The 27,695-nt window shown below is 43.4% G+C and overlaps 2 protein-coding genes across 3 annotated transcripts in view; one reads left to right on the top strand and one right to left on the bottom strand.

Moving 5' to 3' along the window:
* CAPN7 (calpain 7) overlaps positions 1-11,955 on the bottom strand; it is a 47,725-nt gene extending 35,770 nt beyond the window's left edge. For both annotated transcript variants that reach the window (XM_040263789.1, XM_040263786.1), the window contains exons 1-3: positions 11,566-11,955; positions 9,268-9,376; positions 1,552-1,709 (exon numbers count right to left, since the gene is read on the bottom strand). In XM_040263789.1, coding sequence (XP_040119723.1) covers positions 1,552-1,709; positions 9,268-9,376; positions 11,566-11,667 — 369 coding nt within the window. In that variant the 5' untranslated portion in view covers positions 11,668-11,955. The remainder of the gene's footprint in view (positions 1-1,551; positions 1,710-9,267; positions 9,377-11,565) is intronic.
* Positions 11,956-26,646: 14,691 nt separating this feature from the next.
* LOC120859354 (collagen alpha-4(VI) chain-like) overlaps positions 26,647-27,695 on the top strand; it is a 104,585-nt gene continuing 103,536 nt past the window's right edge. Inside the window, 1 exon segment of the mRNA XM_040235499.1 lies at positions 26,647-26,751. Coding sequence (XP_040091433.1) covers positions 26,647-26,751 — 105 coding nt within the window.

The following is a 27,695-nucleotide window of genomic DNA, read 5'->3' on the forward strand; positions in this document are numbered from 1 at the left end:
CTGCTTGATCCATGATATTTCTAAGCAAGAAAAAGAAACTTACAATGCACATTATACTTGTAAACATTATGAGAATAAACGAAGACACTTTATTTTTATCCTTAAAGGTATCACTTAAAACTGTGTTGAAACTCATCACTGAGGTAAACCCTAAGACCACTTAATGTGGACGAGCGGTAAGTGGGACACAACTGAAAAATCACGGTGCTACAGAAGGCTGGGCGGCGGGAGCCCCAGCAGAGCAGGGTTACCGCACTAAGTGAAACAGGTCAGGAGGAGACAGACCTCAGAGCTCCACTTATACGTGGAGTCTGAAAGCAAAACGGATAAACAAAATAAACCAAATGCACAGACACAGAGAACAGATTAGTGGATTCCAGAGGGGAAGAGGAGGGGGCTGGGGACGGGCAAAATGGGCAAAGGGGGTCAAGTGCATGGGATGGAAGGTAACCAGACCTGCGGTGGTTATCACTTTGCTGCGCGTGCAGACGTCGAATTATAATGCTGCACTGTATGTAACTAAAACCGAAACCCCCCAGCACTTACCAGCAGTTTCAGGTACCTACAGAAATGAGGCTAGACGGTTCTTCTGGATAAGAGAGCTGGGACAAAGAGCCGGCCCTCGGAACAGCACTGACAACCCCGCTCCCGACAGCCTCCCACCCTCCTATCAGTGCACTGCCCGCTCCTACACAGCGGACCACTCCTAGAGCTGACCGCTTCTCCTTAGGAAAGAATGAAACCGCGCGGCACACAGACTCCATACTGTAAATTAATACAGCTCTCCAAAACCACTAACTGGTTTCTTAGTGTATCAAACTGAATAAAAGGGGGAAGAGCTTTATTTTATTATGACGCACCCAATTTTTTCCCCTTTTTTAAAAAAAGTTGAAGCATAGTTGATTTACAATAGTTTCAGGTGTAGAATAGACTGATTCAGTTATATACATACACATATTCATTCTTTTTCAAATTCTTTTCCATTATAGATTATTATTAAGATATTGAGTCTAGTTCCCTGTGCTACACCGTAGGTCTTTGGTGTTTATCTATCTCATATACAGTAGTGTGTATATGTTAATCCCAAACTCCTAATTCATCCCTCTCACAGGAACTTTATTTTAAATTCACAGATTGTGATGAATTCTTCCTGTAATAAGTTAATTTTAGTTACAGGAGTGTAAGATGGTCAAAAGTGCTACCTGTAATTTAAAAAACAATTGCCAAGTGATTCAATTAACACTGTCAAATTTTTAACAAGGTGTTAAAAATCCATTATTAATTCTACTCTTCATTAGCTTTTTTTTTAAACTTATTTTTGTATTGGGGTATAGACAATTAACAGTGTTGTGATAGTTTCATGGAAAAGTCATGGGACTCAGCCACATATATACATATCCCATTATCTTTTAATGAGGAGTAACTTAAGTTACATTTATAATAATAGGATTTTTTTTTTTAAATGAATTGTTACATAAAATTCACTAGGAAGGGGAGAAATTTCTTAGGACAGTTCTACCAAACTTAACTGGTAAGTATTATTATACATACGGTTTTCAGACAGAGATCTACAGCTTCTGTATACAGTTCTATAGCATCTTCAACGTTCCCTTTTTCATCCTCGTCAAAAGCTTGTGTCACGAGGAAATGGGCGCGCTCTAAGTCCAACTGATGTTTTGATTTCAAAGGATCCGCACTCTTTGACTGAACTAGGATCAGAAAAAAGCCACATACCTATATATACATCCAGGGAACAACATGTCATTTTAATACACTCTACCAAAATTCTGTAATCCTTCATGTAAAAAACTTAGCAAGGTAAAAAGAAATCTTTAAATTTTCCCTGAACTCTTCTCTGTCCCTACTAGCACTTTTCATCATTTAAAAAAGTAAAATGAACATTAGCGTTCTCCCCACAAAAAACAAGACTGAAACTTAGAAAACACTAGATCTAAATAAACTCAATCATGTTCTAAATTTTTTTTTAGTACAGGCAATAATTGCATAATCTACCAGGCCTTGATGATAAAATTCATGCTGTTTCCTATTCATCAGGGTCCAGAGTAAGCTATATTTTTATTGCTGTTAGACATAAGTGCTTCTGTTTTTAATATAAAGATACATATCCATAAGAGACTTTCATCTAGAATATGTAAAGATCTCTTGTAATTCAACAACAAAAAGACAAATCCAATTTAAAATGGGTGTGGTGATTATCTCATCAACTTGTGTCAATTCGATTGGCTCACAGGTTACCCAGTTGTTTAGCTAAACAAGATTTCTGGGTAGCCTATGGGGATACTTCTGAATGAAATTAGCATTTTGAGTTGGTACTGAAAGCAGAGTGCCCTCCCCAATGTGGGTGGGCATCATCTAGCCCACTGTGGGCCTGAACTGAGCAGAAGGCAGAGGGGGAGAACCTGTCTACTGCAGGACTGCGGGAGCCGGCACACTGGTCTTCCCTGGGCCCTGGACTGCGCCTCACACCATCAGGTCCCCTGCTTCTCAGGCCTTTGGACTTAGACTGAACCACACCACTGGCTTTCCTGGATCTCCAACTTGCAGAGGGCAGACAGTGGGACGTCTTAGCCTCCATAACTGCATGGGACAATTTCTCATAATAAATCTCTTTATGTACACCCTACTGGTTCTGTTTCTCTGGAGAACCCTGACTTATATCATGGGGAAAGAATCTGTATAGTCACTTCTCCAAGGCAGATACTCAAACAGCCAACTGGTACCTGAAAAGAAGCTCATCATTTGCCATCAGGGAAATGAACATTAAAACAACAGTAAGATGCCATTTTATCCCCAGAAAGATGGCTAAAATGAGACAGAAAATAACAAGTGTTGATAAGGCTGTGAAGGAAATAGAACATTGCTGATATAATTGTATAATGTCAAGCTGCTGTGGAAAGCAGTTTAGCAGTTCCTCAGAGTTAGACGTAAAGCTACCGCGTGTGTGCATGGGTGCTCAGTCACTTCAGTCAGGTACAACTCTTTGCAACCTTATGCACCGTGACCTGCCAGACTCCTCTGTCCATGGGATTCTCCAGGCAAGAATACTGGAGTGGGTTGCCATGCCCACTTCCAGGGGATCTTACCGACGCAGGGATCAAACCTGAGTTTCCTGCAGTGCCGGTGGATTCTTTACCATTGGGCCACTGATGTGCCCAAAGGTACTGTATGACCTAGTAATTCTACTTCTTGGTTTTGAGAGAACTGAAAACATATGTCCACACAAAAACAGCATTACTCACAACAGACAAAAGGTGGAACCAAGCCAACGTCCACCAACTGATGAACAGATAAATAAAATGCAGTATATTAACACAATGAAATATTATTCAACCATAAAAAGAAACGAGATATGCTACCACAAGGATAAATGCTAAAAATATTATGCTAAATAAAAGAAGCCAGATACAAAAGGCCACATACTGGATGACTCAATTTACAACAAATATCTAGAACTGACAAATCCATGGAAACAGAAAATAGATTAGGATTAAAGATTAGCAGGATTAGTAGTTGCTAGGGCCTAGGGACAGTGGACAGAATGTGGTCCATTGGAGAAAGGAATGGCAAACCACTTCAGTATTTTTGCCTTGAGAACCCCATGAACAGTATGAAAAGGCAAAATGATAGGATACTGAAAGAGGAACTCCCCAGGTCAGTAAGTGCCCAATATGCTACTGGAGATCAGTGGAGAAATAACTGCAGAAAGAATGAAGGGATGGAGCCGAAGCAAAAACAATACCCAGTTGTAGATGTGACTGGTGATAGAAGCAAGGTCCAATGCTGTAAGGAGCAATATTGCATAGGAATCTTGAATGTTAGGTCCATGAATCAAGGCAAATTGGAAGTGGTCAAACAAGAGATGGCAAGGGGGAACGTCAACATTCTAGGAATCCGCAAACTAAAAAGGACTGGAACGGGTGAATTTAACTCAGATGACCATTGTATCTACTACTGTGGGCAGGAATCCCTCAGAAGAAATGGAGTAGCCATCATGGTCAACAAGAGTCCAAAATGCAGTACTTGGATGCGATCTCAAAAATGACAGAATGATCTCTGTTTCCAAGGCAAACCATTCAATACCTTAGAAATCCAAGTCTATGCCCCAACCAGTAACGCTGAAGAAGCTGAAGTTGAACGGTTCTATGAAGACCTACAAGACCTTCTAGAACTAACACACAAAAAAGAGGTCCTTTTCATTCTAGAGGACTGGAATGCAAAAGGAGGAAGTCAAGAAACACCTGGGTTAACAGGCAAATTTGGCCTTGGAATGCGGAATGAAGCAGGCAAAGGCTAACAGAGTTTTGCAAGAGAGCGCGCTAGTCATAGCAAACATCCTCTTCCAACAACACAAGAGAAGACTCTACACATGGACATCACCAGATTGTCAACACTGAAATCAGATTGATTATTTTCTTTGCAGCCAAAGACAGAGAAGCTCTATACAGTCAACAAAAACAAGAGCAGGAGCTGACTACGGCTCAGATCATGAACTCCTTATTGCCAAATTCAGACTGAAATTGAATAAAGTAGGGAAAACCACTAGACCATTCAGGTATGACCTAAATCAAATCCCTTATGATTATACAGTGGAAGTGAGAAATAGATTTAACGGCCTAGATCTGATAGATAGAGTGCCTGATGAACTATGGAATGAGGTTTGTGACATTGTACAGGAGACAGGGATCAACACCATCCCCAAGGAAAGGAAATGCAAAAAAGCAAAATGGCTGTCTGGGGAGGCCTTACAAATAGCTGTGAAAAGAAGAGAGGCGAAAAGCAAAGGAGAAAAGGAAAAGGTATAAGCATCTGAATACAGAGTTCCAAAGAACAGCAAGGAGAGATAAGAAAGTCTTCCTCAGCAAGCAATGCAAGGAAATAGAAGAAAACAACAGAATGGGAAAGACTAGAGATCTCTTCAAGAAAATTAGAGATACCAAGGGAACAGGTCATGCAAAGATGGGCTCAATAAAGGACAGAAATTGTGTGGACCTAACAGAAGCAGAAGATATTAAGAAGAGGTGGCAAGAATACACAGAAGAACTGTACAAAAAAGATCTTCACAACCAAGATAATCACGATGGTGTGATCACCCACCTAGAGCCAGACAACCTGGAATGTGAGGTCAAGTGGGCCTTAGAAAGCATCACTATGAACAAAGCTAGTGGAGGTGATGGAATGCCAGTTGAGCTATTTCAAATCCTGAAAGATGATGCTGTGAAAGTGCTGCACTCAATATGCCAGCAAATTTGGAAAACTCAGCAGTGGCCACAGGACTGGAAAAGGTCAGTTTTCATTCCAATCCCAAAGAAAGGCAATGCCAAAGAATGCTCCAACTACTGCACAATTGCACTCATCTCACATGCTAGTAAAGTAATGCTCAAAATTCTCCAAGCCAGGTTTCAGCAATACGTGAACCGTGAACTTCCAGATGTTCAAGCTGGTTTTAGAAAAGGCAGAGGAACCAGAGATCCAATTGCCAACATCTGCTGGATCATGGAAAAAGCAAGAGAGTTCCAGAAAAACATCTATTTCTGCTTTATTGACTATGCCAAAGCCTTTGACTGTGTGGATCACAATAAACTGTGGAAAATTCTTCAAGAGATGGGAATACCAGACTACCTGACTTGCCTCTTGAGAAATTTGTATGCAGGTCAGGAAGCAACAGTCAGAACTGGACATGGAACAACAGACTGGTTCCAAATAGGAAAAGGAGTACGCCAAGGCTGTATATTGTCACCCTGCTTATTTAACTTCTATGCAGAGTATATCATGAGAAATGCTGGGCACAAGCTGGAATCAAGATTGCTGGGAGAAATATCAATAACCTCAGATATGCAGAGGACACCACCCTTATGGCAGAAAGAGAAGAGGCTTTTTAGTTAAAAAGCCTCTTGATGAAAGTGAAAGAGGGGAGTGAAAAAGTTGGCTTAAAGCTCAACATTCAGAAAACGAAGATCATGGCATCTGGTCCCATCACTTCATGGGAAATAGATGTGGAAACAGTGGATACAGTGGCTGACTTTACTTTTTTGGGCTCCAAAATCACTGCAGCTGTTGACGACAGCCATGAAATTAAAAGACGCTTACTCCTTGGAAGGAAAGTTACGACCAACCTAGATAGCATATTGAAAAGCAGAGACATTACTTTGCCAACAAAGGTCCGTCTAGTCAAGGCTATGGTTCTTCCAGTGGTCATGTATGGATGTGAGAGTTGGTTTCTGTGAAGAAAGCTGAGAGCTGAAGAATTGATGCTTTTGAACTGTGGTATTGGAGTGTGGGGCTCTAAATGGGAAACTTTAGAAAAGAAGGGCTAGCTTTGTGGTTTAGAGCTAAGATGGCGCCTGGCGGAAGAGATGAGGGCGCGGCTTAAGTTGTCTGTCAAAGTTTTTGATTGGCTCTCTTGATTTCCGTGCATATGGACAGTGCGTGATCACCATAGACTCCTGTTATAATGATGGCACAGGACGATTTGACCTTTAATGTGATTGGTGCAACTATGGAAAGTCCCTCGCAAACCGCCCCCTGCTTGCCTTTATAAGTTGGGAGCTTGTGGCAATAAAGAGGAACCGCTTAGAGGGAACCCCTGTCGCGTCTGATTGTCTCTCGCTCACCGAGGGGCTGGGTTGGCGGACAGCAGGCTCACCTCTCCTCGGGACCCCTAGGCTTTGCTGAGGGAAGTTCCACTGCCTCTCTCTTTCCCTGCATTGGAGAAGACTCTTGAGAGTCCCTTGGACTGCAAGGAGATCCAACCAGTCCATTCTGAAGGAGATCAGCCCTGGGTGTTCTTTGGAAGGACTGATGCTAAAGCTGAAACTCTAGTACTTTGGCCACCTCAGGAGAAGAATTGACTCACTGGAAAAGACTCTGATGGTGGGAGGGATCGGGGGCAGGAGGAGAAGGGGACGACAGAGGATGAGATGGCTGGATGGCATCACCAACTCAGTGGACATGAGTTTGAGCGAACCTCGGGAGTTGGTGATGGACAGGGAGGCCTGGTGTGCTGCGATTCATGGGGTCGCAAAGAGTTGGACACGACTGAGCGACTGAACTGAACAGAGGGCCTAGTGGGAGACAGATGGTTAGATAGCATCACTGACTCAATAAACATGAATTTGAAAACTCCAGGAGATAGTGAAAGACAGGGATGCCTAGCATGCTGCAGTCCACAGGGTTGCAAAGAGTTGGATACGACTGACAAATTGAGTAGCAACACCAAGGGGATGGGAGGAATGGGGCGTGACTACTAATGGCTAAGAGGTTTCTTCTAGAGTGATGAGAATGTCTGCAGTTAGATAGTGGTGATGGTTGTACAACTCTGGGAATACACTAAAAACCACTTAACTGTATATTATAAAAAATGAATTTTATGGTATGTGAATTATATCTCAATAAATGTTTTTTAAAAAAGCTTTAAATGTTGTCTCAAAATTGTGCTTGATCTTTTAAAAAAACTATAATCCTCAGTAACATCTCTTTAAGCCATGTATTATACTAATCCCATTTATTAAATGAATGTTAAAATATTCAGCTCAAGGTTTCTCAGCCTTGGCCCTACTGACATTTTCTCCTGGATAATTCTTTGCTGTGGATGGTCCTATGCATTGTAGAATTTTCCCTGTAGCACTGTCCCTGCCCTCCACCCAACCAGATGTTAGCAGCACACTACACCCTGACCCCTAACATAAACAACAAACATCTCTCCAGACAATGTAAAATGTCTCCTGAGAGGCAAAACTGATTCTAGTTGAGAATGACTATCTAGCCTATGGTTTCACAGCTATAAGTGGAAGGGCAAGGACTCAATTAGATCTTTTAATTCCAAGTCTTGAGTTTTTTACACTTCACTAGTGAAATACAAACTGGGTTACCTTCCCCACCCACAAAGTCATGTCATCTCTCAAAGTTTCTTGACTGTCAGCAGACTCTATCTGTTTTAAAAACTGGGATTACAAACAAGATTTTTATTTGATAAAGAACTCTTCTGGATGAAATGATAACTAAGTCAATCATTTAATTTCCTACAGATTATTTTTCACTTGCTGAACAAAATGGGTCAAAAAGTTGGCAAAACATTTAAGGTATGTTACGCTCTAAAAATCCTTTTTTGAGCTTTACTTCTGTTTTACTGACAAGTTTTCATTCTTCAAGAGATTAGGGCTATCTCATTCTGCGTCTGAGTATCATATAAACATCACATTTATAAATTTAAAAACTTCATTTACTTAGCAAGGAAAATGAAGTGTCTCTGAATTCCATGGTATTTTGAATATATGGATCAGTATAAATTTGTATCAAGTGAGAGCTTGACACAAATAGTTCACTTGTCGGTGCATGCAGTTTCTTAAAAGGAAATACTGTCTGTAAGGGGACTGTCCTAATAAGAAACCCAACAATTAAATCTACTTTATCTTAACTATAAGCTGGTTGGCAACTGCTACTATCTGTTCAGAATAAGTGGTAGAAAGTAGCACAAAGTCTGTCAGAGAATGCTGAATAAGACCTCTCTTAAGTTTGTGGCTTTATTAGATAGCCACAGGGAAAAAAAGGTCAAAAAAGAGTCCTCAGTGACATGAATATATTCTTGAAACAAAATACCAACAGATGATCATTTTCTTTCCTACCATGTAAACAACAGATTTTGCCAAGAACCCTCTTACTTCTAACAGAACTATGAACATTAAGCCTGGGAACTTGTGCCACAGCATTTGCCATGAGGCTTACAAAAATAAACAGGTTGTCCCAGGTCTCTGCTTACATGTCACTTTCCCAAGATATACTGGCAAACTCTCTAAAATAAGAGTTTAGCTAAGGTCTTGAGGTTGAGGATACTGATACGGTAAAGACTGTGAATCCACTGCTGATGTCTTTAGACACTGAAGAGAAAGAGTCATTTAATTTTAATAGCAGGAGAGGGCACGTAACAGATACTTAAAGGCAGATTTTAACAGGATTCTAGTCCCGATTTTGCCAATGATACACTATTTGAATGCAGATGATTCATGTCCATTTCTGGGAAATTAGGATATCACATTACATGATCTCTGAGGTTCCTCTTCACAGATCGATCACTTATTTTCATATTACTATTTTCAAAGATGTGATTACCAAAAGAGGAATGAGCAGCAAACAAGTGAAGATCAAGAATCAAAGATAAAAACAAAAAGGAAAGAGAAACATAAGGGAAAAGTAAGATGGGATAGGAAAGAAGAAAAAAAAATAGTGACATGGTTAGTAGTCTTTACCAACCTGCTGAATGTAAGGCCTGCACTCTTTCCAGATACTCATTTATTTTTTCTTGAATATGTTCTAGGCTTGATCCTGCCATCTCAGCATAAATTAAAGCTTGTGCAGCTTCCTAAAAATAAAAAAAAGAATTCAAAGGACTCTAACAGATGAATTACAATTTGAGTTTTCTTTACCACTTTCTAACTCACAGTTCGTTTCTATGAATGATAAAACAAGAATGTCTTTAAGATACGAGAAAATTTTTTCATAAAGTAAATGAATAATATAGTCCTTTACTTCTTTCAGTTCTCAATGCTCTCAATTTTCTCAGACTGTTGAAACTTTACAAAGTCAAATAGAAGGAGCTGATTTTAAACATTTTCTTAGAATAACTGTGATTTACGTTGTTTTCCTTCTTCTCAATGCAGTAGTCAGATGAAACTACATACTGTGAAAAGGTGACCTGAGTCCTGAAAGCATTAGAACAGACAATACTCATAAATATCAACAAACGATTATAAACGTTAATTGTCTCACTATGGCAAGCGAAGTTTTTTCTCCAAAGAAAACATTGTCAAAGAGGGAGACATTTTAAGGCAGATTTCGGTTGAATGAAAGAAACTTATTCTAATTAAGAACACCTGGGTCCATTCTCCAGTTATTCCATGACCTCCTCAGCCAGTCAGGCTGTGCTAGTGAGGAAAAGTCTCCGTTCTCGCCATCACCGTTCCACAAGGGTGACCAGCGCTACCACAGAGAGACTCCCCCCAGCACCACCTCCTTCCCTGCAGTCATTTAAATGGACGCACTTCAAGGAACCTCATGCCTCAGTATCTGGATCCAAAGAAGCCATCCCTTTCTGAATCCAGTTACTGGAGGAATCGTTTCTCTGAACCTACAAAATCAATAAGAATAAGAAGAGTACCATTTTGATCCAAATGGAAATTGGGGGTAGAAAAGATATGTTCTCCTCAGATCCTGCAATTCAGATATTTCAAGGGAGGAAAATATAACTGTATATGTAAATACTGTAGCCAGTTTTTCTAACTGTTGGTATCAACTTTATTTTGCTCATTTCACTTACACTTGAAAGTGACAGACAAGGAATCCCAAAGAGAACAGCATGAAGACCGAAAACACTAAATATCTGAAACAGTTTACATAAATAGAAACACCACCACTCTGCTGATTCTCTCAAGGAAAAGAAACTCTTCATAACAATATGCATGTAATTCTACAGCAAAACAAAAGGTACTGCACAGGACTTCCTTTCACTTTAGAAAAAGCTATTTCATATGGCACTATGTTTACTTAGGAACATTTGTCATTCTTTCACAAAACTAATAAAACACAGTCCTACTTTTAAAGAAATATCACCATTATGAAATTGTAAAGAAAAAAAAAGTTCAAAAAGAATGACTCTGAAACACAACCGAAGTCTCTAAACACAGGTTGTAAAATGAAGGCAATCAAACATTAATCTGAGAAAAGAAAATTACACATTATTGATGGCATATAGGTTTATGGCAGAAAAATGACTACTACTGTATTTTCAAAGCCTGACATTCTTCCTAAAAGAAAAGGTGACGGTCTTTAGCGGATACACCTCCCTCCACCGGAGTGGGGCTGGGCCACGACTGGGGCTGGAGAGGTGTGCGTCTGCAAATCCTCAAAACTGGGGAGCAGACGGTGGAAGGCGGGGGGAGGGGGCGGGCTCTAATTCTGGCCTCAGCCATTTATCCAAAAGAAATAACACAGAGACGTGTAAAGCATTAGCTACTCGGATATTATGATGCGGAAGAAACAGAATGCACATTAAAATGGCCAGGAGAGTCTAAAGAAACGACGGCACACCCACATAATGGGATACTATGCATCTAGCCCCTAATATTATCATTGACAACAAAGTCATATCGGGAAACTTTTAAAAAATTCGTCATTTTCTTAAAAGTTCAAATGAATTGAACAGGTTTAAAAAAAGCATAGACAATCTGACCCCAGTTTCTGTTTTAAAAAGGATGTGTACACAGACACTGGGGGGATGGAGACGTGTGGAAGTCAAGCACCAGGACGCGCAAGGCTTTCTTCTGCACTGACTCGCGGCGCTCTCCCGCGCGCTTCCGGCCCGTCTGTGGCGGTGAGCGCACGTCTGTGGAGCCGAGCGCCCGGCCGCGCCGCCGCCCTCAGGAGCATCGAGCCCGGGGATCGCCTCCGCCGCGGCGACCGAGCCCCCGACGGGCTGGCGCCTCAGCCCCGCCCCCGGCCCGAGCGGGCCCGCCCCCGGCCCCGCCCCCGGCCCCCGCCCCGCCCCCGGCCCACCTTGTAGTAAAACACGGCCTCCGCGTAGCGGCCCTCCTGGTCGCGCTGCACCGCCAGCCGCGCGAACTGCACCGCGTCCCGCTCCAGTGCCGCCGAGTCCATGGCCGCCCCGCGCCGGAACCCTCCTCGCGTCGCCGACCGCCGCGCGCCCAGGGGCCGCGAGAGGTCCCGGGCCGCGCGGAAGGCGAGCCGGAGCTCACTTCCGCCGACTGAGGGAGGACGGCCAACAGCCCACCCCGGGCTCGCAGCCCGCCGGCACCCTCGCGCCGCGGCCGCCGCACTCCCCGACCGGCCCACTGACCACACTGCGCAGGCGCAGCCGAGCCCGCGCAGGTGTTCTGGGAGCCAAGGCAACGGAGGGAGGTCTCGGCTCGGCGGAGGGCGCGAGCGGTGGGCGGGGCCCGGCTGCGCCGCGCCGTGTGCACGTGACCACCAGGGCTCCGCGGATTGGGCAGGCCCAAGCGGCGCCACGTTGGCACCGCCGCGAGCTTCACCGACCTCTTGACGGAACTGTGCGAGTGAGGGCTGTTGCTGGCCAGACTTGGAGCGGGCGCGCATGCGCCTCAGGGAGCCTGGTCCCTACTTCAGTTCAGTGGCTCAGTCGTGTCCGACTCTTTACTTCCCCGTGAATCACAGCACGCCAGGCCTCCCAGTCCATCACCAACTCCCGGAGTTCACTCAGACTCACATCCATCGAGTCCGTGATGCCATCCAGCCGTCTCATCCTCTGTCATCCCCTTCTCCTCCTGCCCCCAATCCCTCCCAGTATCAGTCTTTTCCAATGAGTCAACTCTTCGCATGAGGTGGCCAAAGTACTGGAGTTTCAGCTTTCGCATCATTCCTACTTAGTATCCAGGGAAGATGAGCCGCGCTTCCCGCCCTCATCTGAGCTGACTTTTTTAAATGAAGGAAATGACGTAAGGACAAAGGGTCCTTATGTTATACTTTTATAAGGTTTCTAATCATGTGAGTCTTAATCCTGTATACCTCCCCGAGTGTATGGTATTGAGTGAATTGTCGACAAGCCAGGTAATAAGTTTTCTTGTGTTCTTATCCTTAGGTTAACTTTAATGCTGTTGTCATGACACAATTAGGTGATTATCTGATTAATTTATTTCTCTCTTAAAGCTCTGACTTCAGCAATACTAATGAAGGAACTTCCCATTTGGTGGAGTGGATAAGAATCTGCCTGCCAGTGCAGGGGACACTGGGTGTATTGTTGTAGCCACGCGTTCCAGGAAACAAACTCAGCGAGAAGGACAATGCAGATAGTGGAGTGCAGTTTATCATACCGGTGGGCCCAAGGCAGAGTCTCCTCTCAGCCAAGAACCCGGAGCGACTTTTGTGAAAACCTCATATACCTTAGGTGTATTGCTCAAGCCCACATCCCCAAAGTCCTTAAACCTAGCCTGAAAAGTGTTAAAGGGAGATACAGTCAGGTCACAGCCATGATTCACAATCAGAAGGGTCAGCTGGTTATACATTGTAGCCTATACCAGTGGATGCCATAAAGAGTATAAAGGTTATTGACTACGTAGGGGATTATTACATTCTTTTGGCGATAGGGAATTTTGGTATGGAATCTGGTGTTTATCAGTCTGGGAGGCCAGTTCAGCCGTAGGTATGTTATGCCCATGGCTGGCAGGCACATAGGCCAAAGCTCACTGAAAGTGCAAGATGGAGGAGTTTCCGTCTTTTTCAAGATGGAGTCAGCACTGCCTGTTCCTCTCCTCCTTCAATAACACTGGTCGGGAAAGACCCCACGTGCTGGGGAGCAACTAAGCTGGTGTGCCACAACTGCTGAAACCCAGTTGGTGTCTAGAGCCTGTACTCCACAGCAAGAGAAGCCACCACAAAGAGAAGCCCTAGGACTGCAGCTGAGGAGTAGCCCCTGCTCAGTGCAACTAGAGAAAATTCCTGCAAAGCAACGAAGACGCAGTGCAGCCAAAAAACAGATAAATACATAACAACAAAAACGAAAGACACCGTGATGTGAACAAAACTCAAAATTCACTGTAAGTCAAAGAAGCAAGATGTGAGAGAACAGACTGCATTACTTTGTTTACAAGGAACACCGGCAAAGACAAATCTTACCAATAATGTGAGAAGTTGTTAGGGAACAGTTGACCAACAGTGCCTGCCCTAACTGGGCACCATAATAACACCTTAAGTCTCCTATCTCAGGATGCTTCAAAGAACATAAAGCCAAAGAAGGACCCAAAACCAACCTGGGGAAAACCCAGGAGGGGCCAAAAAGGGGAGAAGTGTGTGTTGGTCGCTTCAGTTGCATCTGACTTTGTGACCCCTTGGACTGTAGCCCGTCAGGCTCTTTTGTCCATGGGATTCTCCAGGCGAGAATACTGGAGTGGTTTGCCACTTCCTCCTCCAAAGAAGGGGAGAAGAGACCAGTCCATAAAATCTCTTGCCAACCTCCTAGACTCTCTCATGCTGGAAATCATTTTGATTGAGGGATGCACGTGCCATCAGGAAGGGCCCTGTGTCAGACTGAATGAGGGCATGAGCAAGATGACTGGCCAGAGAGAATCCCAACTCACCTAACCCCACCCACCAGCAAACTTGAGACTGCGGACCACAAGGCAGAGCAGTTCTCCTGGTCTCCCTTATGCTGCTCTCCACTCCAGCACTACTTTTCAATAAAGTCTTTTGCTTTGTCAGTACTGTAGCTCCTTGGACAATTCATTTGAGTGTTAGACAAGGGCCCACTCTCAGGCCCTCAAAGAGGACCCATCCAGTGACAAAATCACATCAATGATTGAGAAGGGATAAGGGAAACTTTGGATATGATGGAAATGTTTTATGTCTTATTGGTGGGTGATGTCAAAAGTTGTATCCATTTGTTAAAATCAATCACACTGTGCATTTTACATGTGTGTTTTAGCTGTCCCTTCATGTTTGCTGAAGCGAATAACTATTTTATCAGACTGTTGTAAAGAGCACAGGTGGAGAATTTGACTCTGCTTGGCACAAAGATGGTTCCTATCATTAGCTATAGCAGTTTTATAACTGAGCGGGGATGGTTTCTGTCTTCACCAGTTTTACCCCAGAATTAAGTCCAAGCTTTTGTCCGGTGCAAGTGTTGAATAAGTATTTCAAAATGTTGAGTGAATGAACTCCCCTACTAAATATACTCGATGTGCCCTTTCCCATCTTGAGTTTGAACAATGATATAGAAATTCCTTAACAGAGGGTAGAAGGTCCTGCAGAACAGGAGCTCAGAGTGTGTTCCCAAGGTATTTGCAGCCACTGTCTTGTAAAACGGATTCCCAAGCTACAGCAGATGACAGTTTTAACTGTTCATAAGAGGACTTCTGTGTCTAGTCCCCAGCTCCCCAGCTCAGCTTGCGGAACTCCAGCTCACCTTGCTTTTCTGGCTTTCCCGGGCAGTTGTGACCCCTCTTGGTACCCTCTCATTTACCCCCTTATTCCTTGTTGATTTATTCACTGAACGCTGAACACCTGCTTGATGCCAGGCACGGAGTGACACATTGAAGAGACAAGAGACAGTGAGAGAGAGTAAGATAGAGCTGGGTAAAAGGGAGTCAAAGCTTAAAAGTCTCTGCAGCCTTTAGCCCCATTTCAGCTCCCAATCTATGAACATGGTAAACCTCTCTGTATTCAGGTCATCTCTTACGGTCCTCAGCAGTGTTCCACAGGGCACAGGTCTTACATGTCCATCTTTGGACAGATTTACCACTAAGCATTTCATATTTCTAATGCTATTTTAAATGGCATTATAGTTTCAATTCCCAATTGTTTTTGCGAGTATATAGGGAGAGAGTTGATATTTTCACGTTTACCCTATGTTCTGCAATCTTGGCTCGTCTAGAGTGCTGTGGTGGAGCCTTATCACAGTTGCCTCCGGGGAACATCTCCCAGGATGTCCTCTATTACTTCCACATGCTTCATCAGGCCTGTCTGTGACATTTACCAGGGCAGAATTTGTTCAACGTTAACATCAGCCCTGGGTGTTCTTTGGAAGGAATGATGCTAAAGCTGAAACTCCAGTACTTTGGCCACCTCATGCGAAGAGTTGACACATTGGAAAAGACTCTGATGCTGGGAGGGATTGGGGGCAGGAGGAGAAGGGGACGACCGAGGATGAGATGGCTGGATGGCATCACGGACTCGATGGACGTGAGTCTGAGTGAACTCTGGGAGTTGGTGATGGACAGGGAGGCCTGGTGTCCTGCGATTCATGGGGTCGCAGAGAGCAGGACACGACTGAGCGACTGAACTGAACTGAACTGAAGCACTCAGTAGTGCTTGGTCAAAATGCGCTCATCCTGCAGTGGGAGTCCCCACCTCCCCTCCAGAGCTGGGAGAGACCCAGAGAGGGGGGTGAGCTCCAGAAGACTGGTCAGAACCCTGCTCAGGAAGCCCATGCTGTTGTCGAATCTCTGGCTCCCTTCCTTCACAGGTGGAAGCATTGTTGTGAAATCCAGGCTTGCTGAGGCTTTTGGAAACATCACCATCTGAGCTGTTGTAGAAGACGGAGTAATGTGGTAGCAAAAGTGTAATAGTAATAGCAGCAGCAGCAGCAGTAATCGTAATAGTAGTGCTATTGCTCTTTTAAAGCTGCCGGCTCAGTAATGGTAACGTATTACTTCAGTCAACAAATAGTAAGAATTCTGTTGGCCACACACCAGGGTTAAAACAAAATGGCTCAAACAGCCTACCCTGTGTGTAGACAGTTCACACAGCCTTTAGTAACTGCTGAGAGTGGGGTGAGTTGGGGGCTGGGAGGCCCAGAGCGGCAGCACTCAAATCAGCCCAGGGGCCTTCGCACCGTGTCCCAGAGGGAGGGGTGCTGGAGTTTGTCAACTGAAAAAATAATGCAGCAGGCTGTGACTGAGAATAGAGTTTATCTAGGGGTTTGTTTAGGGTGGCCACCTCCGTGAATGTTTTCGCTGGGTCTTTGAGATAACTTGCTGCAGTTTCTACATCAGCTCTTGCTGCTTCTTCTTGCACTTTTATATTGTGGAGATGGCTTCTTTCCTTAAACCTCATGAACCAACCTCTGCTAACTTCAAACTTATCTTCTGCAGCCTCCTTGCCTCTCTCAGCCTTCCCAGAATTGAAGAGAGTTGGGGTCCTGCTCTGGATCAGGCTTTGGCTTAAGGGAATATGGTGGCTGGTTTGATCTATCCAGACCACTCAGACTTTTTCTCCATACCAGCAATAAGGCTGTTTCATTTTCTTATCATTGGTGTGTTCACTGGTGCAGCAGTTTTCATTTCCTTCGAGAACTTTCCGTTCGTATTCATGCACAACTTGGTTAATTGTTTGGCTCCATGAAAGTGAAAGTGTTAGTCGCTGAGTCATGTATGACTCTTTGTTACCCCATGGACTGTAGCCCGCCAAGCCTGTCAGGCTCCTCCATCCATGGGATTTTCCAGGTAAGAATACTGGAGTGGATTGCCATTTCCTTCTCCAGGGGAACTTCCCGACCCAGGGATCAAACCCTGGTCTCCTGCATTGCAGGCCGACTCTTTACCATCTGAGCTACCAGGGAAGCTTTTGGCCAGTCTGGTCTGTTGACATGCTTTTCTCAGCGAGCTGAATCATTTCTAGCATTTGATTTAAAATGAAGACGTGCGACTCTTCCTTTTACTTGAACACTTAGAGGCCATTGCAGGGCTGTTATCTGGCTTAATTTCAATACTGTTGAGGCCTCAGGAGAGGAGGAGAGAGCAGTCAGAACATAACAGATTTATGGGTTAAGCTCACCACCTTATATGGGCACAGTTCTCGGCACTCCCGAAATTACAATAGTAACATCAAAGATCACTGATCACAGGTCACTGTGACAGATATCATAATGAGAAAGTTCATAATATTGGGAGAATTACCAGAATGTTACAGAGGCACCGAGTGAGCAGATGCTGTTGGAGAAATGGTGCTGATAGACTTGCTCAATGCAGGGTTTGTCACAAACCTTCAATTTGTTAAAAAAAAAAAAAATCCACTATCTGTGAAGTGTAATGAAATGAGGTCTACCTATATTGGAAAAATGAAGTAATGTCCTTTCCTACAAACAGCACCCTGTGACCTCCCACAGAGGAAGAGCAAAACCAACACTGGCTCCCGTTTCCTGGCTAGAGTTGCACACAAATATGATCAGGGACCAGTTTTTCAAATCACTGACAGATTGAGGATGCTGGAGCTAGAAAAGAGAACAAAAGATTCCAGGGGAAAATTGTACAAAATGAGCTTAATTTTCCAACAAATGTGATTACTTTGGTCCATTTGAAATATTAAGCTTGAGCATATAAAATTGCCATTTTTGTAGGTCAAAAACAGTTGAATATCTGCTGAAATCTTCAATTTCCTATAGTTCAACCTGATTATACATACATATTCTAATTATTTTTATATCCCCAAATGTATATATAGCTCAGTTATATCCATATAATTCAATTACATATCTTAAATATATTCCAATTATATACCCATATCTTAATTTTTTATATAACCTAACTAAATTAATTATATATTAGTGGAGTATATATGTAATTTGCATATTTTATGTAATATATTTTATATCTTAATTATATATTCTAATCAAATATATATCTAAAATTAGAAGATATACATCTATTACGCACAATTAGAAGAAAGGCAAAATTAGAATATGTATGTGTGTATATATATATATATATACACACACACACAGAAGTATACAGATATCCTAATTCTGTCTTCTAATTTTTTCTTTATTCTAATTTTAAGATATATCCTAACTATATATACATGCCCTCATATCTCCTAGTTTTAGATCATCTTAATATTATACACATCCTAATTACGTGCACATACACTCAGATGATCCTGAATTTGAAGTCTGGTTGGTAATGAAAATTGAGAAAGGGCTTATGTGGACACAGCAGTACATTGCCATCTCACCAAACAAACAAGTTCATTAAGAACTGAAAACCAAAAACCAAACAAGAAGGGTTTGTAGGACAATTTATCCTGTTAATCTCAAAGCCTTACCAGCCTCGATGGATTTGTGAATTTATAAGACCACACTGCCCCCGTGTGTTTTCATATGGCACTGCAGCAGTTTGAAGGTTAACCACACAGATATTTATGATTACTGATTTACTCTTTTCTTTTTTTTTATATTGTTGTTGGTGTTGTTCAGTCTTGAAGTCATGTCATGTCCAACTCTTTGTGACTCCATGGACTGCAGCACACCAGCTTTTCCTGACCTTCACTACCTCCAGAGTTAGCTCAAACTCATGTCCACTGAGTCGGGTGATGCCGTCCAAATGTCTCATCCTCTTGTCGCCTCCTCTCCTCCTGCCCTCAGTCTTTCCCAGTATCAGGGTCTTTTCCAGTGAATCAGATCTTCGAATCAGGTGGCCAAACTATTGGAGCTTAAGCTTCAGCATCAGTCCTTCCAAAGAATATTCAGGGTTGATTTCCTTTGGGTTGACTGGTTGGATCTCCTTGCAGTCCAAGGGACTCTCAAGAGTCTTCTCCAGCACAACAATTTGAAACCAAAGTTCTTCGGCGCTCAGTCTTCTTTATGGTCCAACTTTCACATCCATCCATGACTACTGGAAAAACCATAGCTTTGACTAGATGGACCTTTGTCAACAAAATAATGTCTGTTTTTTAATACGCTGTCTAGGTTGGTCACGGCTTTTCTTCCAAGGAGCAACCGTCTTAGTTTCATGGCTGCAGTCACAGTCCGCAGTGATTTTGGAGCCCAAGAAGATAAAATCTGTCACTATTTCCACTTTTCGCCCATTTATTTACCATGAAGTGATGGGCCCAGATGCCTTGATCTCAGATTTTTAAATGTTGAATTTTAAGCCAGCTTTTCCACTCTCCTCTTTCACTCTCATCAAGAGGCTCTTTTGTTCTTCTTCACTTTCTGCTGTTAGAAGGGTATCCTCTGCCTGTCTGAGGTTATTGATATTTCTCTCCCTGCAGTCTTGATTGTGGCATGTGATTCATTCAGCCCAACATTTCGCATGATGTACTCTGCATAGAAGTTAAATAGTCAGGATGACAACAGACAGCCTTTTCACCTCGTGACAGCCTTGACATACTCCTTTTCCAATTTTCAACCAGTCTGTCACTCCATGTCTCGTTCTAACTGTTGCTTCTTGACCTGCATACAGGTTTCTAAGAAGACAGGTAGGGTGGTCTGGTAATGCCATCTCTTTAAGAATTTTCCAGTTTGCTGTGATCCACACGGTGAAAGTCTTTAGCACAGACAATGAATTCTTCGAATTCTCTTTCTTTTTCTATGATTCAATGGATATGGTCAATTTGATCTCTGGTTCCTCTGCCTTTACTAAATCCAGCTTGGAGATCTGGAAGTTCTTGGTTCACATACCATTGAAGCCTAGCTTGAAGAATTTTGAGCATTAGCTTGCTAGCATGTGAAGTGAGCACAACTGTATATTAGTTTGAACATTCTTTGGCATTGCCTTTCTTTGGAATTGGAAAGAAAATTGACATTTTCCAGTCCTGTGGTGCTTGCTGAGTTTTCCAAATTTGCTGGCATATTGAGTGCAGCACTATCTGTGGTTCAGTTTAGTTTAGTTCAGTCACTCAGCCATGTCCAAGTCTTTGCAACCCCATGGACTGCAGCATGCCAGGCTTCCTTGTCCATCACCAACTCCCGGAGCTCACTCAAACTCATGTCCATCGAGTCGGTGATGCCATCCAACCATCTCATCCTCTGTTGTCCCCTTCTCCTCCTGCCTTCAATCTTTCCCAGCATTAGGATCTTTTCCACTGAGTTAGTTCTTCGCATCAGGTGGCCAAAGTATTGAAGTTTCAGCTTCAGCATCTGTCCTTCCAATGAATATTCAGGACTGATCTCCTTTACAGTGGACTGGCTGGATCTCCTTGCATTCCGAGGGACTCTCAAGAGTCTTCTCCAACACCATAGTTCAAAAGCATCAATTCTTCAGCACTCAGACTTCTTTATAGTCCAACTCACATCCATACATGACTACAGGAAAAACCATAGCCTTTACTACATGGATCTTTGTTGGCAAAGTAACGTCTCTGCTTTTTAATATGCTGTCTAGGTTGGTCATAACTTTTCTTCCAAGGAGTAAGCGTCTTTTAATTTCATGGCTGCAGTCACTATCTGCAGTGATTTGGGAACCCCAAAAATAAAGTCTGTCACTGTTTCCATTGTTTCCCCCATCTATTTCCCATGAAGTGATGGGACCAAGTGCCATGATCTTAGTTTCTTAAACGTTGAGCTTTAAGCCAACTTTTTCACTCTCCTCTTTCACTTTCATCAAGAGGTTCTTTAGTCCTTCTTCGCTTTCTGCCATTAGGGTGGTGTCGTCTGCATATCTGAGGTTATTAATATTTACCTGGCAATTTTGATTCCAGCTTGTGCTTCATCCAGCCCCACGTTTCTCATGATGTACTCTGCATATAAGTTAACTAAGCAGGGTGACAATATACAGTCTTGATGGACTCCTTTTCCAATTTGGAACCAATCTGTTTTTCCATGTCCAGTTCTAACTGTTTCTTCTTGACCTGCATACAGATTTCTCAAGAGGCATATCAGGTGGTCTGATATTCCCATCTCTTTAGGAATTTCCCACAGTTTGTGGTGATCTATACAGTCAAAGTCTTAGGCGTAGTCAATAAAGCAGAAGTAGATGTTTTTCTGGAACTCTCTTGCTTTTTTGATAATCCGATAGACATTGGCAATTTGATCTCTGGTTCCTCTGCCTTTTTTAAACCCAGCTTAAACATCTGGAAGTTCACAGTTCGTGTACTGTTGAAGCCTGGCTTGGAGAAGTTAGAGTATTAATTCCCTAGCGTGTGAGATGAGTGCAATTGTGCGGTAGTTTGAGCATTCTTTGGCATTGCCTTTCTTTGGGATTGGAATGAAAACTTACCTTTTCCAGTCCTTTGGCTACTGCTGAGATTTCCAAATTTGCTGGCATATTGAGTGCAGCACTTTGACAGCATCATCTTTCCGGATTTGAAATACCTCAACTGGAATGCCATCACCTCCACTAGCTTTGTTCGTAGTGATGCTTCCTAAGGTCCACTTGACTTCACATTCTAGGATGTCTGGCTCTAGGTGAGTGATCACACCATCGTGATTATCTGGGTCATGACTATCTTTTTTGTATAGTTCTCCTGTGTATTCTTGCCACCTCTTCTTAATATTTTCTGCTTCTGTTAGGTCCCTACCATTTCTGTCCCTTATCAAGCCCATCTTTGCATGAAATGTTCCCTTGGTATCTCTAATTTTCTTGAAATGATCTCTAGTCTCTCCCATTCTATTGTTTTCCTCTATTTCTTCGCATTGATCACTGAGGAAGTCTTTCTTATCTCTCCTTGCTATTTGGAACTCTGCACTCAAATGGTATATCTTTCCTTTTCTCTTTTGCCTTTCACTTCTCTTCTTTTCACAGCTTTTTGTAAATCCTTCTCAGACAGCCATTTTGCCTTTTTGCATCTCTTTTTATTGGGGATGGTTTTGATCCCTTTCTCCTGTACAATGTCACTAACCTCCAGTTATCTGTGGTTATCTGAATTAGTAAAACCTTTTTTGTGTACTTCTGTGTATTCTTCCCATCTCTTCTTAATATCATCTGCTTCTGTTAGGTCCTTGCTTTTCTGTCCTTTATTGTGCCCATCTTTGCATGAACTGTTCTCTTGGTATCTCTAATTTTCTTGAAGAGATCTCTAGTCTTTCCCATTCTGCTGTTTTCTTCTTTTTCATTGCATTGCTCAGTTGAGAAGGCTTTCTTATCTCTCCTTGCTATTCTCTGAACTCTGCATTCAGTTACGTAATCCTTTCCCTCCTCCTTTGCCTTTTGCTTCTCTTCTTTCCCCAGCTATTTGTAAAGCCTTCTCAGACAACCATTTTGCCTTCTTGCATTTCTTTTTCTTCAGGATGGTTTTGGTCACTGCCTCCTATACAACGTTATGAACCCTCATCCATAGTTCTTCAGGCACTTTGTCTATCAGATCTAATCTCTTGAATCTATTCTTCATTCAATTTAGATCATACCTCAATGGCCCAGTGGTTTTCCCCACTTTCTTCAATTTAAGTCTGAAGTTTGCAATAAGGAGCTCATGATTTGGGCCCCAGTCAGCTCCTGTTTTTTTTTTTTCTGACTGTATAGAGCTTCTCCATCTTTGGCTGCAAAGAATATAATCAATCTGATTTTGGTATTGACCATCTGCTAATGTCCATGTGTAGAGTCTTCTCTTGTGTTGTTGGAAGAGAGTGCTTGCTATGACCAGTGTGGTCTCTTGACAAAACCCTGTTAGCCTTTTCCCTGCTTCATTTTGTACTCTCAGACCAAACCTGCCTGTTACTCCAGGTATCTCTTGACTTTCCACTTTTGCATTCCAAACTTCTATGATGAAAAGGACATCTTTCTTCTGGTGTTAGTTCTAGAATGTGTTGTAGGTCTTCATAGAACTGTTCAATTTCAGCTTCTTCTGCATCAGTGGTTGGGGCACAGACTTGGGTTACTGTGATGTTGAATGGTTTGCTTTGGAAACAACCTGAGATAATTTTGTTGTTTTTGAGATTCCACCGAAGTACTGCATTTCAGACTCTTTGGTTGACTGAGTGCTACTCCACTTCTAAGGGATTCTCGCCCACAGTAGTAAGTATAGTGGCCATCCGAATTAAATTCACCCATTCCCATCTATTTCAGTTCACTGATTCCTAAGATGTCAATGTTCACTCTTGCCATCTCCTGCTTGATCACGTTCAATTTACCTTGATTCATGGATCCAACATTCCAGGTTCCTATGCAATATTGTTCTTTACATCATCGGACTATACTCTCACCGAGAGACACTTCTACAACTGAGTGTTTTTTCTCCTTTGGTCCAGCCTCTTCATTCTTTCTGCAGCTATCTCTCCGCTCTTCCCCAGGAGCACCTGCACACCTACTGATCCAGGGGGTCATCTTCCAGGGTCATAGCTTTTTGCCTTTCATACTGTTCGTGGGGTTCTTGACGAAAGATTACTGATGGTTTGTCTTTCCCTTCTCCAGTTTGCCATGTTTTTTAAACAATCATTTTATTTATGTTTGGCTGAGGCGTGTCTGTTGCTGTGCGGGCTTTTCACTAACTGCGGTATGCGGGCTTCTCATTGCGGTGGACTCTCTCGTCTCTAACTGTGGTAGGCTTCTCATTGTGGTGGCTTCTCTCGTTGCCTGGCACAGGCTGGAGCATGCCTCAGTAGCTGGGGCTCCCGGGCCCCAGAGCACAGGCTCAGTAGCTGTGGCTCATGGCCTTAGTAGCTCCACAGCACATGGGATCTTCCTGGATCAGGGGTCGACACTGTCTCCTGCACTAGCAGGTGGGTTCTTTACCACTGAGCCGCCAGGGAAGCCCTGATTTACTCTTTCAACCAACATTCTCTTAAAATGCTGACCAGGATCCCCGAAGAGCACAGTGACTCACAGTGCCAAGCCTCCCTGGAGCTCTATGGGGCTTGCAGCTGCATCTGTAAGGCAAGAAGGAGAGACGAGAAGCAAGCTGGGAGTGGACATCTGAGTTGGAGAGTAGGTTCCCCTCCTAACCGGAGCCATCACTGCTCAGCTCTAGGCAGTTCAAGGGAATATGGTCACAGAACTTTTTTTTTTTTTTTTAAACAAGAGAAGCCAGAAATTCAAAATTGAGTGTTAAAAGATCCCTGATCTTTAAAGGAGCACAAGCCCTGACATGAGCCAACAGTGGAGGTCTGCAGCTACCTCGGGCCACATCTTGCTGTTTTTATCCTCTGGCCTGAACTTTATTCCTCTTCATAATTTTAGGGTTCTCAGGGAGGAGGCAGGTGACCGCTGTCAGCTGTGGATGCAATAACGTGTGGAAATGGGAACAGGCCTCCTCTCACAGGGCCTTTGGCCTCCCAGGGGAGACAGACTCCAATAAAAAAAAAAAAAAACCCACTCGTGAATCAACAGTTACAGGTGGAGAGTACCACCTCAAAGGTAGTAACTCCATCCTGTAAGAGCTTATGAAAAAGAAACTGACCCAGGCTTGGTGGTCAGCAAAGGTGGGCCTCAAGAAAGAGGGACCAGCTTGTACTGGGACCCTGTGACAAGACTGAACAGGATCGAGGAGCAGGCCAGTGTGGCCGGAGCAGAGACTGTGAGAGGGTCACGATGGAGAGAGTCCAGGGAGGTGGCGAGCATCAGGGACAGACACGTGGGGCCTTGTTGGCCAAGCTAAGGGTTTGGATTCTATCTCCACCCTCAGGACACCGTTACGGGCTACTAGACCCAATTTCAGTCTCTGAGTTGCTTTATCGAGGAATTTCAGTTATTTGTATGGATTGATATTTCACTGACTTTTCTTCTTCATTCAGTTGTTCCAAGGAACCAAGAAAAAAAAATTCCTATCTATCATGTATCGATCTATCCATGTATCTATCTAAAATCTGTCGTTCTATTTAGCAATTATCCTATGGGTCTATTGGATCTTTTTAGAGAGCAAAGCTACCTTTTAGTATCTAAGCAGTCTTTGGGGATCTTTCTCTCTGTGTTATAATATTTTGCTATTGTATCATTCTATAACTTAATTATTAATAATTCCAATCTGTGCTCAAGCAATACTAAGATAGGAAAACAGAAGGTGGATGGACTACATAGATCAATGAAGTAATAATGAAATAAATCATCAGTTTACCTTACCCTTCAGTTTTCTCATTGCTTTGCCAAAGGCATTGTCTCCCATAAAGGTATAAAAGAAGTCTAGGGAAGCCATCTTTGTAGGACAGTTTCGGGTTTTTAAATTAAACTTTTATTTTGAAATAATTTTAAATTAGTATGTTGTAAGAAACGATACAGAAAGATTCCACATACGCTTCACCCAGTTTTTCCTAATGGCAGCATCTTGCAAATCTACTGTGTAGTATCTGAGCAGGAAATTGGCATTGTAACAATCCAGCAGTCTTACACTTTTAGTTTTCATGAAACAAAGTTGAGAGTTCAGCATCTTAAATTTCCACCAGAATAGCAAAGACCAGAAAATTGACAGAGAAAGTCATGTCACAATTTTTATTACAGTTTCCTAGCTGGCAAACCTGAGCACACTGCAATATCTGTAATCCTCAGTTTCCTCATCTAAACGGGTACAAGTGGGCCAACGTAGATGGGGAGGTTAGCACCTACCTCATAAGGCCTCTGGAAGGTTGGATGAGATGAAGCCTTTGGCACAGCGCCTGGAGTATATGAGACATTTGCCAAGGCTCTACTGTACTGTACCCGACCAAGCTTGTTACTCTTGTGGCTGTTTCAGGGACTCATCTGTCAGCGCAGAGGCAGAAAGTGTGGTCCTGGCACAGTCTTGCCTCCGAGCTCCTTGGAATCTCACTTCCTGGAGACTGACCTCTGCGGGGAAACAGAAGCCACAAGAGTGGCACGTGAAAAATCTCCATTATTAATAGGCACTGTGAGTGTTTACCAGGCCCTTTTCTTACAGTCTGTGAGTGTGGGCCAACCATCCTTTTCCACATCCTTGGAGCCAGACATGCTTCAGAATTTGGAATTCAAAGGACCCAACCCTCTGAGAGTAGGACTGAGTCTTGATAAGGAGTTGGAGGCCCAGAAGTTACCGAATCAGATCTGGTTGCTTGCTACTCAAAAATCAATGCTCAAGAGAGAGACAAATGTTGGTAGGAAAAAAAGTTGCTTTTAACCAGAATGCTGGAAGTGGAGTAGAGATGGTGGACTCAGTGTAACCAAAAACCACCTCTGAAGATTTTGTTTGAACCTGAAAGTTTTAAAGGGAAAAGATGAATAATCCTTTGAGAAGAGATAGATGGGTCTTAGGCTGAGCAGCTGGAATCTGTCTCCTGCGGACAGATACTTCACGATAAAGATAGCGGCTGGGGCAAGGAGGAGCTGAGTCCTGCTTGGATGAAAGATAAAGAGACCACATGTTTCTCATCCTTGAGGCCAAGGAGACCTCCCACACTACACGTGTGCAGAAAGGTTTCTCAAGGGTCAGAGAAGGGAGCGGGCGTCACGCTGTAAAGTGTTCGGTCAATTTCCCGGAGACCCTTGACCTGGAATCCATCTTGGCTAAAAGATGCCTGTGCACACAGAGGAGGGCCGTGAGCCAGACCACAGGTGGACTCAAAGCCAGATAGAGCAAGGTGACTGGCCAAAGGAAATCCAGAAGAACCTCCCCCGTGTAAGCCCTTGGTTCTTTCTCTGAACTCACCTGCGTGTCCATCTGCTGGTGCTTTTTTTTTCTCCTGATAAACACTTTACTGATTTCACTACTTTCCTTCTTTTTGCTGAATTCCTTCTTCAGAGCAGACAAAGAGCCCGGGCTCTGCTGCTAGCTAACCGTCCCTGTTGGGTCCAGTGGCTAGGATTTGGTGCATTCACTATCTTGGCCTGGGTTCAATCGTTGGTGGTAGAACTGAGATCCTGCTTCAAACGGCCACCCTAGATCCATCTCAGTTGATCCCTGAGATAGGAGGTCAGGGCTGTTGCCATGCCCCACTTTGGGCAGGTTGTCCACTCCTTGTGATCTTCACTGAGATATTGTTCACGGAGTTTGTGAGATCACCGAAGAGAGAGCAAGGAAAGAGATCTGGTCATCTGGTAATTACTTATTCTTCCTTTCTACTTCCTGGATCTATGGAAAGAACCAGCAAGTAAGGCAAAGTGTGTGATTAAAAGATAGGAAGGTGTGCGTGGGCCAGAGATGCGTAGAGCGGGGGGGGGGGGGGGGGGCCTGGTTTGAAAGCAGTGACAATAGAGCTCTGCTGAAGGAAAGAGACTCCCACTGAGGGCAGTTTCCTGCAAAGAGCTGCTTACACAGACACAGCTGGGTTTCAGAGTAAGTGTCCACAGCAGCTCCCCTTCCTCACCTACTTTTGAATGGGGTTTTCTGTAGTGACCATCCCATACCTGTCTTGTATAGGGTGTATGTTGGTCGTGATGGGGGAGGGGAAAGGAAGCTGATTACTCTCTCTTTAGTCAACAGCTCTCTAATTAAAGGAGCCGCACCCAATGAATTACACCCAATGGGTCTCATCCACACCCGAAGCTGATGTAGATGGCGAGATCAAGCTCATGCTGTGATGGCTGGAAACAGGATTCTCAGATGGGCCAGTCCCTGCCCAG

The sequence above is a fragment of the Oryx dammah genome, unplaced genomic scaffold (genome assembly GCF_014754425.2).
Source record: "Oryx dammah isolate SB20612 unplaced genomic scaffold, SCBI_Odam_1.1 HiC_scaffold_2, whole genome shotgun sequence".
Taxonomy (NCBI): Eukaryota; Metazoa; Chordata; class Mammalia; order Artiodactyla; family Bovidae; genus Oryx; species Oryx dammah.